General features: G+C 41.3%; 1 protein-coding gene across 1 annotated transcript in view; it reads left to right on the plus strand.

Annotated features, from left to right (window-relative positions):
* Positions 1-15,424, plus strand: part of JAKMIP2 (janus kinase and microtubule interacting protein 2) — a 52,867-nt gene that overhangs the window by 15,636 nt on the left and 21,807 nt on the right. Inside the window, exons 2-6 of the mRNA XM_080627050.1 lie at positions 6,003-6,272; positions 8,362-8,859; positions 10,874-11,083; positions 11,993-12,091; positions 13,985-14,131. Coding sequence (XP_080483176.1) covers positions 6,144-6,272; positions 8,362-8,859; positions 10,874-11,083; positions 11,993-12,091; positions 13,985-14,131 — 1,083 coding nt within the window. The 5' untranslated portion in view covers positions 6,003-6,143. The remainder of the gene's footprint in view (positions 1-6,002; positions 6,273-8,361; positions 8,860-10,873; positions 11,084-11,992; positions 12,092-13,984; positions 14,132-15,424) is intronic.

Genomic DNA, 15,424 nt, shown 5'->3' on the forward strand with positions numbered 1-15,424 from the left:
CAACTATTCTCTGATAAAAAGGAAACATTTGACTGAGGGTCTTCATAGGAATATGTTCCAAAAATTAAACTGACTTGAGAACAGTCATTAAGCATTGTAACCAACACCGGAACTGTCAAGTTCCCCAGAAAGATCATATGCTGGAAAGCTCTGCAAGCACACTTGAAGGCAGAACTCAAATTACCTTGACAAATTTAATAAACTGCCTCAGATCAGAGCACAACACAATCAAGAAAATAAGCACAAGGTGCTAAACAAAGGCCAGTGTCTTAGCAACTTCATTCGCCAGCTCCTTCAGGACCCGCGGATAGATTTCATCAGGTCCCATGGACTTGTGTACATTTAGCTTTTTAAGATGGTCTCGAACCAGATCCTCTCCTACAGTGGGCCTAAGGTCTTCATTCTCACAGTCCCTGCGTTCGCCTTCCAAGACGTGGGTGGTGCGGTCAGAGCCTTTCCCAGTGAAGACCGAGGCAAAGAAGTCATTAAGAACCTCAGCCTTCTCCAAATCCAGGGTAGCCAGTTTTCCCGATATCTTCCGGAGGGGGCCTACGTTGTCCCTAATCTGTCTTTTATTCACTATGTACCTATAGAATCCCTTCCTGTTATCCTTCACATCCCTAGCCAAGTTCAATTCTAACTGGGCCTTAGCTTTCCTCACCTGGTCCCTAGCTTCCCAGACAACATCCCTGTATTCTTCCCAGGCCGCCTGTCCCTGCTTCCACCTTCTGTAAGCCTCTTATTTCCTTTGAATTTTCCTGAGCAGCTCCTTATCCATCCAAGGAGGTCTCCTGGCCCTCAAGCTGCACTTCCTTCTAGTTGGGATGCAACACTCCTGAGCTTGTAGCAGGTGATCCTTGAATAACAACCAAGACTCTTAGGCCCCCCTGCCCTCTAGGGCTCTATCCCATGGAACCTTACTAAGCAGGCTCCTGAAGAGGCCAAAGTCTGCTCTCTTGAAGTCCAGGGCAGTGAGCTCGCTGCACGCTCTTCTCACTGTCCCGAGGATCTCGAATTCGACCATCTCGTGGTCACTGCAACCAAGGCTGCCCTGGAGTGTCACATTTCCAACCAGCCCTTCCCTGTTGGTGAGCACGAGATCAAGCATGGCACTTCTCCTTGTCAGCTCCTCTGCTACTTGCAGGAGGAAGTTGTCCTCCACACAATCGAGGAACCTCCTGGGTTGCTTGTGCCGGGCCGTAACTTCACTCCGACAGATGTCAGGGTGGTTGAAGTCCCCCATGAGAACAAGGGCCTGCGAGTGTGAGGCTGTTCCTATCTGCCTATAGAGCACTTCATCCACAGATTCCTCTTGATCAGGCGGTCTGTAACATATCCCCACAGTAATGTCTCCCATTGCTGTTCTCCCTTTAACCCTGACCCACAAACTCTCTGTCGACTGCTCACCTGTCCCCAGACAGAATTCCATACTCTCCAGCCTATCCCTAACATAAATAGCAACTCCCCCTCCCCGCCTGCCAGGCCTGTCTTTTCTAAAGAGCCTGTAACCTTCCATTCCAACACTCCAGTCGTAGGAGCCATCCCACCATGTTTCCGTGATGCCTCCTATATCATACTCCCGCAGTCGTGCACACATCTCTAATTCCTCTTGTTTGTTCCCCATGCTACGAGCGTTTGTATAGAGACATCTGAGCTGAGCTCCAAATGAAGCCGGCTCATTGGCTGGAGCGGCTGGAATATCTCTGCATTGCTCTGAGCATTTATTTTTTATATTTATATTTTTATATATATATATATATTATATATAGTCTGAAATTACATCGTTAGATGTATGCACTTGACCATAGGTCTGTATGTCTAGCCACACGTAGATGGTGTATAACAGTGTGCATTTACTGGGGCAGGAGCAAAATTTATGTTACACATATTATTTTCTAAGTATGTGACCTTGACCCTCTTTGCACCCACAGCCAAATGACATCCACCATGTGTAGTATGTTAAGTTCATCTTGCACACACAATTTGGGCATCCCATTTCAAATTGATCTTGTACATAATTCATGGAAAAAGCAAACCCATGGTTCAGAAGACAAAAGTGGTCTGACTAGATTGCTCTAATGCACTTTATTACAGTAAAGGAAGATAAAATGTCTCAGGTTCTTACTACAAGGGATAGTCAAACAAGGAACTGTTGCAACTAAGAACGATGGTCTCAGCTATTTTCCTGACCAGGCCCCAGGCAGTTTCTGTACTATAAACACAAGCTTGCCTGTCTCACATGCAAACTGGAGCATATATGCCCATGGCTGTTCCACTGGGCTCATGCCTTTTCAGACTTGGCTGAACTTGCCCTGCAAAGAGTGTGGAGTTTCTCTTGTTTTGTTATTGCAGTGAAGGCATTTTCTGCAACTTGTCTCATTCATTGCAAACTGAAAGGGAAGAGACAATTTTGAACCTTCATCTCTTGGGACAAATGCATTCCCTAGAGACAAATTGTTTTGAAATAACCTGATCCCATCTTGCCTACTTAGCATTAAGTTTAATAATAGTGATTTTTACCTATTTACAGGGGAAGGTGGCAAGAGGGCTTTCTACTAATACTTTTTCAGAAAGCATCTTCCATGTAACTATAGAAACCACAGTACAAACCCCGAGCATTTTCCCCAGAGTCACCTCTGGACTTGGACGTGAGACTCTTGTTCAGTGTCCCTGTGCAGGGCTGAGCCTGTCTAGTGGTTACACTGATAAGGGTATCCATGAAACATGTCTGGGTGCAGTTTGCGTGAGCTAGCCTTGAACAGTACAGCAGTAAGGCTTGTGATTGGGAATTTCTCACCAAGAGGGCGGTTAACTGGTCTTCTGGTAAAGGGATGCCTGGCTTAAAAAGAAATCTGAAATGGAGCAATCATTCCCACATCCTCAGCACAGGATACAAACTGCAAGAGAAAGAAAAAGAAGTGTTCAAAGCCAGCTGCATTCCCCTGCTTTTTTCACTTTCAGCCTGAAATTAGTTTTTAGGGTGTAATCAATAAGGAAATTAGTGATAGGAGAGGGATTGGACTGTCCTTTGTGTTCTTCACTTCCGAGATTCAGGTGTAACCTGTGGAGGCTTTGTGTCTCTATATGGAGACCCGTATAATTCATAGTCATGGTCCTGGACATCCTGTTCTGCTTTGGACAATATCATGCAGGGGCAATTTAGCAGAGAATAAAAGCGTGCATGGCTGATCAAAATGACTGATCCCCAACATCTCTGAAGCAGAGGCTGTACCCAGTATTAACAAAAAGGTAGCCTAGAATGCCATAGAAAAGAAAGAACAAGAGCAAACAGAAATAAAGGAAAAAAATTGAGAAAGCAAGGCATGGAAGCCAAAAGAAAAGTAACAAAAAGTAACAGTAACAAATGGGTGAAATTTGTAGGAAGGAAGGAAAACAAAAGATTAGAGAGACTAGGTAGGAAGAAGCTTTGAGTGGGATTGCTCATCCAGTTGTACTTGTCTTTTTATATTCAACCTTAAAGGTTATGAAGTGCTTTCCTCAAGGCATTTATGTTTTATGGCTTGTTCTGCCATGGGAAGCAGCACACCATTATTTGCACGCTCAATGCTTGTTTGCTTTAGAATTCTGGGAATGTGAATAAATAGACTCCTACCTAGTTATATCATGCAGCTAAGCTTGAATTGATCTTTAAAAAAACCCCAACCAAAGCAAAAACTCAAAACAAAACCTACCAAAAAACCCAGCCCAAAACCAACCAACAAACAAACTTTGAGATTCAAATGTGACTTTTCATACAGCAGCAGCTCTAATTAAGGACAAGTGTAGCCATGATCTCTTACTGATAAATACTTCACAGCCTGTAGCAATGTGTTACTACTTTCCATAAAAAGAGAGGCAAATCCTTCAGTGAATTAATTTAGATTTTCATTCAAGATGTATCTCAAAAGAAATGTGTGTAGCTGTTATTTCAGAATTTACTGGATAGATTTGCTCAGGAAAGAAGGAAAATACAGTCTTTCCTTCTGACATCCAGACTCAATTTATTATGGCTTAGGCATGGGTGTAATCCTGCTATCTTGGATGGAAATCTGCATGTAGATTTGTTTGTTTGCTTGTTTTTGAAGCTTTCTTTTGCGTAACCAGAGGTTTTTTTGTGGCTCCAAGAGCTCGAACAATAATTCCTACTGATGAAACTGACACGTGCTAGTAGAGGACAAAGCTGACAGATGTTCCAGCTGCTATTGTACTTGGTAGACATTTGTCATAAATAATTCTGCTGGTCTTTTTGCTTAGACATGACTGATGCTTCTTGCAATCTCTAAATAGATGCATTGCCAAATAAACTACCAGGTTTTGAAACAGTTATGAGGGTCATGTTATTCTCACGATCTGGGAATGCTGTGGTGTTTTTAATTTCCTTGAGCCGATACATCTAATGGCATCAGCACAGTGCCCTATGTACTTCATAGGGAGGTCTATATGCTGAAGGCTGTGTCCCACTGAAACCAAGGAAATTTATTTATGCAGGGAACTAAACTGTTTCTTCTCAGATTTAAAATCTAGGATTTGATCATGTGTACTGCTGAGAACCAGTACATTTTACTGGCTCCCTTCCCACTTTGGGGTTGAGAGTGCTCATTGTAGTAAGGACACGGCAGCTGGTGAAATTATCCTCCAGACTTGCCTAGATTTCCCTGGCAGACTGCAGGGACAGTACTCTTCAGTAAATATAATTTGCACCATGTGGGGAAGATGTGATATTGCAAGATAACCAGGGATTTTTATGAAAGGCTATTCCCTCACTGCAGTCTGCAAGCAGGTGTTGGAAAAGCAAATACTTAAAAATGCTTTGGCATAAAATTCAAGCTTTGTGCAATTAAAAGCAATATGATGAAGAACTGACAAACTCACTGGGCCCCTCCCTCTGAAAGAATGGTAGGGCTGCCTTTACAGGTGAAAAGATACAACTTCGGGCATCTGAATATCACAACACTCTTTCAGTGAAAAAGAAAGAAGATAAATCTTGTCTGAAATATTCATTTACTAAATTAAATGGAAATTACAGTCAAAAAAACAGTTTTGGGGTACATTTTTTTGATGTATCTGCCTCACTCTATTTAGAGCTGCTCTACATAAAGCACAGTAACAAAATATTTTTAAAATTACATATCTTCCTATGTCTCAGTAGGATACTCATTCAGATCAGCAGAGTGAATTTGCAAGGTCGATCTGGTTTGTTATCCTTTGTGTTAGAAAAGAATAGTTTAGTTGGAAGGGACCTACAATGCTCATCTAGTCCAACTGTCTGACCACTTCAGGGCTGACCAAAACTTAAAGCATGTTTGTTACTAAGGGCATTGTCCAAATGCCTTCTAAACACTGATAGGCATGGGGCATTGACCACCTCTCTCTGGAGCCTATTCCAGTGTTTGACCACCCTCTTGGTAGATAAATGCTTCCTAATGTGCAGTTTAAAATTCCCCTGGTGCAGCTTTGCATATGGATACAGATACCATTGTGTTTATATAAGACAGATGAATTCCTGGAAGCAATATTTCACCAGGTTTTGAGAGACGGCAGAAGAGCAATGGCAGATTGTAGCCGTGTTGTGGACAGTCTTTGGGTGTGGCACAGGATGTTGTGGGGATCAAGGGTTGGGAAGGGTAAATGGAAGATATATTTGGTGGATGCTCAAGACTAAAGTGCCTGCTTTGTGGTTACCTCAGGCTGCAAGGCTTGGGTTAAATTTACCTGCCCTTTCTAGCCCTGTACTCTCAACAGCAGCAATCCTTACAGTAAACAAGCTTCTGTCTTCATTGCGTGGTGCCCTTTCTGAGAACATAAAAAGGGCATACATGGAACCTCCATTAGTACACCAGACTTGCGTATAGAAGCTTGATTGTGCTGGGATCTCCCTTGCAGGTTTTCAGACAAAGATTGCAGTGTTTCAAGAAGTGAGCTCTCTCTTGTGTTCTGTAACTATGTGAGCTGTCATGCTGCACTGTCTACTGACAAATAATAGTATGTCTTATTTCTCACAGGGCTTCCAAAGCAGCTGAGTTCGGGAGCTTAAGGAATGCCATGCAGTAGGTGCTGAACTAACTGGCACTGAAAGGAACAGAAAAAGATGGCAGTCTGTATTTGAAATAATTAAACACGTGGACTCTCGCTGATAAGAAACCATGTCAAAAAAAGGACGTAGCAAGGGCGAAAAGCCTGAGGCACTTATTGTTGCCCTACAGGCTGCCAATGAGGAACTCAGGACCAAGCTAACAGACATTCAAATTGAGCTGCATCAGGAGAAATCAAAGGTAAGTGGAGGTTTGGTTTTATTTAACAGTGTCTGCGCTGAAGGAGGGAAACACATGGAAAAGATAGTATCACAGAAATGAACAGATGCAACACAACTGTTTCCTAGAACAGTGGTCTGCTGCTTTCTCCACATACAGCGTTTTCTTACTGTGGACGTCCTGTTGCTTACATGGAAAAGACTTTATTGAGGTACAAGTCTAAGAAGCCTCTGTCACTCAAATGGAACAATATGTCTTATGTAACCCCTTTGGCCATATTCAAGTTAGTGGGTTTCATCCTATCCACTCAGTGTTTAGAAATTGTGTAGTGTTGCTGTCCACTCACTGTTTAGAAATTGTGTAGTGTTGCTGTTTTTTGGATGGCTGATATCTCAGCAAGACCTGCCCTTATTTCAAAGTTGAGTGAAGGGTTCCTTGAATGTATAGCATGGCAATCCATGTTAACCCTTTCAATCCATCTGCAGTGCAGCTGAATTGTATTTATACCCTAGGGTATGTATGCAGTGTTTAAATCTTGTTTAGGTACCACTTGGTCTGCCACAGTTACAGTCTCAGATATGTAGGCTAAAGGGAGATGAGTATCATACACACACGGTAATAGCCATGGCCCTGTGGTATAGACATACCTGTGGAGGTTTGAGGTGCCTCCCGGATAATTTAGAAACCTTTTAGAAACCTCAGAACTGTGTGCTGCAGCTTCAGCTCTTGCCTGTATCTTCTGCTGAACTTTCCACTCTCTTTTCCTGCATTGTTTATGTAGGGCAGCCCTTACAAAACATGTGAGTTCTAGGAGAATCCTTCAGATTTGTTTTCCAAGGAGCCCTCTGAGGAAGATGCCTCTCATTTTTATGGAGTGTTACTTGTCAGAACGATCTTGGTGATAGAAACTTACCTTCACTAAATCCTCTCCAAATAATCAATTAGGCCTGCAGGCTAGACCACCAGTGTCTCTTGGAGGGCTTTCAGATGACCTGCTACTATGCTCATTCATATTGATGGGGGTTTTTTCCCGTTTTTTAGTTCTGAAAGAATCATGGAATATAGAATGGTTTTGGTTGGAAGGGACCTTAAAGCTCATCCAGTTCCAAACCCCTGCCATGGGCAGGACCATGTTGCACTAGATCAGGCTGCTCATAGCCCTGTCCAACTTGACCTTTGAGGTTTGCTTACTCTTCCTTGTGGCCCTTTTTCAATAAGGAATTAAAAAGCAAGTTCTTACAATCTTTGAAACCACATTCTTTTTCACTGTAAATGACAAACCTACCAAGTTTGCTTTGAACTGAAACCATTCCTTATCCATTGCTTTCCTTTGGTGTAGGTTCACGTAGGTGACTATTGTGGAATTGCTCAGGGGTATGAAGTTACACACTAGTATTAGTGTAAGTGTACTGTGGACTGATGGGTTGCTCTGTAACTTTGATTCCAAAGCTATGGACAAAGAACTTTAAAAGCTAGTTTAATAAGGACTAGCAAATGATGTATACTAAGTAAAGCTAGCTGTTTCATAAACATAATAACCATGAAGCGTGCTTGTCTGTAGATATGTGACTAAGAAGTTACTACAAACGTCTCTGAAAGCTCTATGTATGGGTAAGAACATTTGTAAAAAATGAAGTGTTTCCTGGACTTTGAGACTTGCACTTTACCTCAGGTGGGATCACAGAGAGGCAAGCAATTCTCTCTCATCTGATTGACTGCCCATGGTCATGAAAGTTATAGGAACCTTGCTATATCTGAGCCCTCTAATTTTCTGGTGAATTTGACTGACATTGATGGGATAGAAAGTTGTTAGACAAATGCATGCATATACATGGGGTCTTATTTCCTTAGGAAATACTTAAGCTACATGTTGTGTCACTGTGTGAGGTAAGACACCTGGAGAAGACAAGGTTGTTTTGACTTGAGTAAGACAGCAAAAAATCTGTGTGAATGCCCTGGGAGTTGGCCCATATTTTGCTTTAGGAGGGTGAAGGATCATCTAGGTTCTCCAGCAGGGTCTTCCTCAATTTTACATGACTGTGTGTCTGTGTGGGCCTGTTTTGATAACATTATCTTGGGAGCAAGTGACTTCCATTTTATCTTAATGTAGGTTGCTAAACTTGAAAGGGAGAAGACTCAAGAAACTAAGCGCATCCGCGAGGTGGAGCAGCGCAAGCAGACTGTGCAGATCACGGAGCTAAAAGCCAAACTCCATGAGGAGAAAATGAAGGAGCTGCAGGCTGTGAGGGAGAACCTCATCAAACAGCATGAGCAGGAGATGACGCGGATGGTCAAAGTCCGAGACAGTGAAATCCAGCGCCTGAAGTCAGCGCTGAGTGCGCTGCGGGATGGGAGCAGTGATAAAGTAAGGACAGCGCTGACTATTGAGGCTCGTGAGGAGGCCAGGAAACAGTTCGACTCTGAGCGCCTTAAACTTCTGCAGGAAATTACTGAACTGAAGTCTGCCAAAAAGCAGGTAGATGAGGCCCTTAACAATATGATCCAAGCCGATAAGATCAAGGCAGGGGATCTTCGGAGTGAGCATCAATCCCACCAGGAAGCCATTTCCAAGATCAAATGGGAGAGTGAAAGGGATATTCGCCGCCTGGTCAGTAACTGAAACATTTCATGTATTTTTTTATGCCATAGTGAGTTTGTCTCTTGTGCCCTTAGCTTTTTCTGAATGCAGAACTCTGCAATGCACTTCAGTTTGCAAAAGTATTACAGGCTTCTCACTGTTATTTCTTAGCAAAAAATAGATCATGGTGAGTTGGTGAGAGAGCAACCACTGCAATGGCAGCTAACACCTTAAAGTGAGGAAGTGGTTGGCCTAGTCCATAAGGATTTGGCTTGCAGAGATGCCAATACATGTGCAATACAAAGTGTTAGAAAAAGAGTGTTTGCATCTGCACTTGTGGTTTGTTAGTTTCTCTTGCCCTTGTGATGGTATCCTAAACACATTAATCCATGGCAGGAGGAGAGATAGCTTTTGTTTTGGTCTTGGCACAGCCTTCAGTAATTACAGGGAAAAATGAACAAAATGAGGCCCACATTAGCAATGGTGCAAGTTGCCATGTTTCCTTATCCAGGGAGCTGGACCTGCTTGCAATGGTGGAAAGTCTGGCTTGAAAACTGGAATTGAGGATTTGATAGTTAAGTAGAAGACATAGTTATGTAAACTGTCAGGAATGATATTTTTGGGGGGGTCATCCTCAACCTGTTTGAAATCTGTATACTGGAGGTACATTCTTGTGTTCCCAGAATGCTCAGTAGTGTAGTACAGACTAGGAGTGGTGGATTCTTCATATCTGCCTTCTGAATTTTGACCCTTCTTGCTACTTTGATCCTCATTTGCAGTTTTGTGTAGCCACAAGGACAAACTACTGGATTTTATTTTTCAATTTTTTTCCCCCCTCATCTGGAATTGAAGTTCTGTCTTCATGTTTTAATATGGAAAGGAACTATAGTCCAACTCAGGATAAACCAGAGCTAAATATAATAACACTAAGATCAACTCTGGTTGCACCGTTGTGTTGTGTATTTTATTTTTAGCCACTGATGAAAGGCTTTTTGGCAGCTATTTACTCACATAAGAAACTTGAACAAGTCCAGAATTATTTTTATCTTACACAAGGGTTTTCCAAATCCACTGTATTGCTGTTAGAGTGCAGGAGGTTACATCAGAGTGGCATATAATGAATGGAAATCAGAATCTAGTCCCACTCATTGGAAAAACAAATTGGGGAGTACTTTTGCGAGACTGGAAAGCTGCAAGACCAGAAAGTGTCTTTGCCTGAAGCGGCCAAAATTTAGGATAGGTACAATTTTTGTTTTCAGAGAACAATTCGTGCCACTTCGGATAATAGAACTTCTGTTTTGCCAGAGTGATTTGCAAATTCTCGTTCACTAAATTTTTTGGAGCTTTATGATGTTATCAGTTTTGTATCAGTTTTCATGGTTGCAAGGCTTGGGTGCTCTGATCTTAGAATTCTAAGTTTCCTTCTAGATTTTCCTATCAGTCATCATTCTTAAAAATTGGTGTGAGGTGAAATAAGTGACACTTCTTTTTGTCTTGGCTAGTCCTGGGGTATTCAACAGAAATTAAGTAACAATAAAATGAATAGCTTGAGTTTGCACTCAGCCAAGATTAATAGCATGGCAATCAGCTTTAAGAAATACTGGGTCTGCACATATCTTCTGTTTGTCAGAACTGGACCATAACCTCTCCTCTCCCAGCCTATGTAGCTGCATTTACACGAGGAGGAGCTATTCTAAATGGTTTTGGGTTTGTCAGAGTTTATACTTATTTTTCACTAGTATAAATGACTGATCAAAATGCAGTGCAAAAGCCTGAACTATTCACCCAGTTATCTGTTAGCATTGCATCAGGATCAGTCCTTGGTCTTCACTCTGTAAGGCTAGTGAATCTGCCACTGTGTCAATGTACTGTTATGGCTGAAATCACAAAGTGTGTTGTTTTACAAGCCTGGTGCAGTGTGATATAGCAGATTTCAGTGTTGAACACTGCTGTTAAGTAAACCATATGCTACTATTTTGGAGAAAGCTAAAATGGTGTTGCCTTTACACAGTAATATCATTGTTGTGTTTTTTCTCTCATTCAGATGGATGAGATCAAGGCTAAAGACAGGATCATATTTTCCTTGGAGAAAGAACTGGAGACACAGACAGGCTATGTGCAGAAGCTGCAGCTGCAGAAGGAAGCTCTGGATGAACAGCTCTTCTTGGTGAAGGAGGCAGAGTGTAACATGAGCAGTCCCAAGAGAGAAATCCCAGGAAGGGCCGGAGATGGTTCGGAGCACTGCAGCAGCCCTGTATGCAGGTTTTACTGGCTGCTGCAAAGCAGAAACATGGCTGTGTTTCTCTTGCTTAAATATTTTCTCAGGCCCTGGGAAAACATTCCCACTCTTACTCACTACAGAGAAGTTATGTCTATAGATTTTTCAGAGATAATACTAATGAGACCAAGCTTTGTAAGGCTGTTTTCTCAGTTGCTCTATTTACAAATATAAAATATATTAAATAATTAGTGCACCTTTGAAAGAATCATTCAATTAACATAACTACCTGGATAGCACACATCCTTAAAACCACATAAAACCACATAGAATTGGGAAGATGGTCAAGAATGGGCAGGGTGAAGGAAGGGGTCAGAATCTGGGAGACTTTTGGGAGATCCTCTTTTGTCTTATTCTCCAGGTGTGCAGCCCTTGCCATCACTCACAAAGCATGCAACTCACTAGTTGTGTGACTAAATATATGATGTTTACACAACAAATGTGTGAATATACCCATATTTATACATATACATATAAGGAATAAGAAAGTAAATGCAATTGATACTGAAAAGGGTGTCCTTTTTCACCTGACATAGTGGCTCAGCAAATAGAAGTGAGGTATAGGAAAAGGCAATAAAAATTAGAATCTTTTATCTTTTTGCTTTTTCTTCCCCATCATAAAAATACACCAACGTCTGTTTGGTTGGTTTCTCTTTATTTGTTCAACAGCTGAAAATTTTCAGTCAAAGTGTCCCCCAAATCAGATGCTTTCTTCCAAATACATGTATATTTTTGCAAGTACATTCAATACTGTGAAAATACATAACTACAATTTGTTGACGATGACAGCTTAAGTTGACTGGTGTGTGGGTTTTGAGGCTTCTTTTCCCAAGCATGTATTTTGAAAAGACTCAGTAACTGTATTATATTGTTGCCAATGAGCAGGACTTGCGCAGAAACCAGAAGAGGATAGCAGAGCTGAATGCCACAATCCGGAAGCTGGAGGACAGGAATACGTTGCTTGTTGATGAACGAAATGAACTGGTGCGTGAGTTTTGCACTATCGGATAGAGGAGGTTGGGAGCCATAGGAAAAGGCAAAGAGAGGAGGATCCAAAGATGACAGGCAGTGATGAATATGCCTTTTCCATCCATCAGGAGGCTGAGGATGACTTTTTTAATCCTAGAATTAACAGTAATTTCATTGAAGTGATATGAGTAAAAAGCCACAATAAAAGTTGAGGCAGAGAGGTTTGTAGGTGACTGTATGAATGCTTATGTTCCCTCCTTGACCTTTTGAGCATACAACAGTGTATGATGGGGCTTATCCTGTAACTGAAGTAATGTTTATAATCCAGTATTTGACCAGGCTGAGAATAGTGAAGAGATCTAAGGAGACTGGACAGTGGTGAATTGATCCCTTTATCTGACTTAATTCTAAGTGGTGATATGTGTGTGTTGAAGTCAACATCCTGGCTTTTTAGCCTCTCCGTACTTCCACTTCTGTGATTAAGGAGGAGGGTGTTGAAATTCAACTCATGAGTTTTTTTATTCCTGAGCTAGGACTCCTAATGCACTTGTTTCTTATCAGTTTAGCTGGCTTGAATCTCTTCAAGTTCTTAATGTAGTATTTGCAAAATGTCTTAGCAAGATTGAAAATTACAGATATGTTCATGTGTCTCCAGTTATGAAAAGCTCTCAACTCTCAGACTTCTGTGACACTGAATAACTTGGAGTCTGATGACTCAGTCTGATTACCTGTTGCATGTCATTAAATGTTCAGGCTATTTTTTTACAAATTAAAAAAAGTGCTTTTAGAAAACTGCTGAGTTGTTCCTCACACAACGTGGCTACAACGAACACATTTGGTTAAAAGTGACCAGGAGTACTGCTGGAAGTACTACATGCTTTGATTCATTCAGATTAGCAACAACTAATTTATTTCTTAGGGTAGGACAAACAGTTGTTTTGTCCACAGCTTTTCTGGCCAAAGATGTAATGACTTCCTAGCTGCTCCCCCCTTTTCTGTTAGCAGAAGGGATTGTCAGATACTTGCTAACCTGCTTCAGACTAAATTACTGGTTTAGTTTAAATAGCCTAGTAAGATGATGAGGTGATGTAAGGAAGTGTGATTGACTGTGCTAAATAGCTACAGAAAACTCTTGCAGTTCTTTCCTCAAGCAGAACTGCAAGGGGCAGGAACCTCCCAGTGATAAACAATACTGCAGAACTGGGACAATGCCTTTATGAAGTAGATCATCTGGGCACAGAGATGATGTCTTTTCAAAGCCACATGACACCTTCCTTGTCCTCCCTTAGAGAAAGAAAATATAGCTATAAACCATTCAGTATTACTGAATGGAACTATTTTTTCAGAGGAGATCTTGCTTAAAACTCTAGTTGTACCAATACTGAAACTTCCAAGTATGCCCTAAGGTATCTTCCTATCTTAACGGGATTTGTTGATTAAATGTTCTGTGATTTATTGATTAAAACAAAGTTCATTGTGCATATGCACAAGTATTTCACTGTGTGGCATTAAAAACCAGAGTTACAACTATGTTGTTATTGCTGTGATCCAGACTGAGTAGATACCTATGAAAATCTGTCTTTCAGTGAGAAAATCAGTGAGTTTCTTGCAGATGAAGCACAGGTCATTTCAGACTTTTGTAGCAGCTTTGCCTGACTGTGTTGGGTTGCTTCATTTCTGAGTTTCTCATTGATAAAGCCATCTTTTGGAAATGAATATGCAGAATTATGTTTTGAGGTATATAGATAAAGCTATGTAAGCTGTAAACATCAGTTCCACTAGATCACTTTGGTGTTTACTGGGACATTAGTCCAATAGGGAATTAATAAAAGTACTTCTAACACAGGAATGAGAAAAAAATCTTTTATTTGGATTATTTACGATTATTAATTGCTATTATCAATACAGCTGAAACGTGTCCGAGAAGCTGAGAAACAATGTAAACCTCTTCTGGAAAAGAACAAGTGCCTCACGAAGAGAAATGATGAACTTATGCAGTCTTTGCAGCGTATGGAAGATAAACTCAAAGCAGTTACTAAAGAAAATATAGAAATGGTTGGTATTGAAGAGCAAAGTGAGGATTGCTGTAGATCTATGTCTGTTATGGTAGCCACATCTGCATCGTGTATGCATGTATATATGTACAAAAAAAGTGTTGTATAGCATGTGTAATACTCCTGATAAGATACAGCCATGCTTATGTCTCTATATAATAGATACATACTGTAACATTGTGTATTGTGTACAGTATACTTAAGTGAATGCATAATATGTGAATGTAGAATCTTTACTATGATCTCCAAGATTAGAATATTGAGTTTCAATTCTTAAAAAAAAAGAAAAAGAAATAATTGTATCAGAATCACATCACACTACTGTTTGGCATCTGGGACTCAAAAAGGAACCTGTTAAGAGTGATGTTTTCAGCCAGTGTGATGTTCATCTTTGAATATACATGTTCTTGTTATTGCTGATGATGGCGAAGTCCTGGTCTGCCACTGAGCACATACAGTCTTCCCATAAAACATAAACATGGTAGATGGGCATGGGAAAGGATAACTGTAGTATTGTAAATTTGTCTAGGGTTAATCAGTTTCACATCTGGGCTATATTAAATGGGGTCAAAGCAGTTATGTCTGTGTCCTTCAAATGAAATTTCCCCGAGTATCAGTCAGAATCCACTCCCTACACATGCACTGAGGTTGCTTCGGCATTAATAAGAAAAGGAGGTGGAAGTTCTGGGTTGCCAGGTGTAAGATGGCAGGCTGGGACAACTTCCTCTTAAGTGTTCCTTGTCTCTGGCTTGCACCAGCACAGTCATGAGCAGGCTGACTTCTGCAATGGATGCAGCTTTCCTGCGGTTAGGGTGAGAGGATCAGATTCACTTTCTTGAAAAAAAAAGGCTTTAGTGTTACAAGGTTAAGCTACTTTAAGGCTCTGCAATTCAGGTGTCACAGGTCAGAATTGTTCTTCCACAGCTGTGGTAGTACAGATCACAGCCCCTTGGGCTGTCCCACAGCAGAGAGAAGGGACCTGGCAATCTGCATGCATTAGACATCAGCAGGCACCACCACTGTCACGTGTGTGCACACAGCACGTATGTTATAGCTTAGCTCCCTAAGATCTACTTTTTACACTTTAGATGCCCAAATTATGGCAGCTAGCAGGCTATGGGTGGCTAGAGCAATTCTCACCGGCTGTAGCCATCTCTTATCCCAGGCAGGATGTGGATTTCTAGTTAAAACTGATGTCGTACCACAGTTTTTTGCCTTTCCTCTTCTTCCTACTGGATATATGTCTTCCATGTGACTAAAGCATGTCCCTCTCCTCAGTGTGTATGGCCATGTG

This window comes from Psittacula echo (genome assembly GCF_963264785.1).
Source record: "Psittacula echo genome assembly, chromosome: 11".
In the NCBI taxonomy this organism is placed as follows: Eukaryota; Metazoa; Chordata; class Aves; order Psittaciformes; family Psittacidae; genus Psittacula; species Psittacula echo.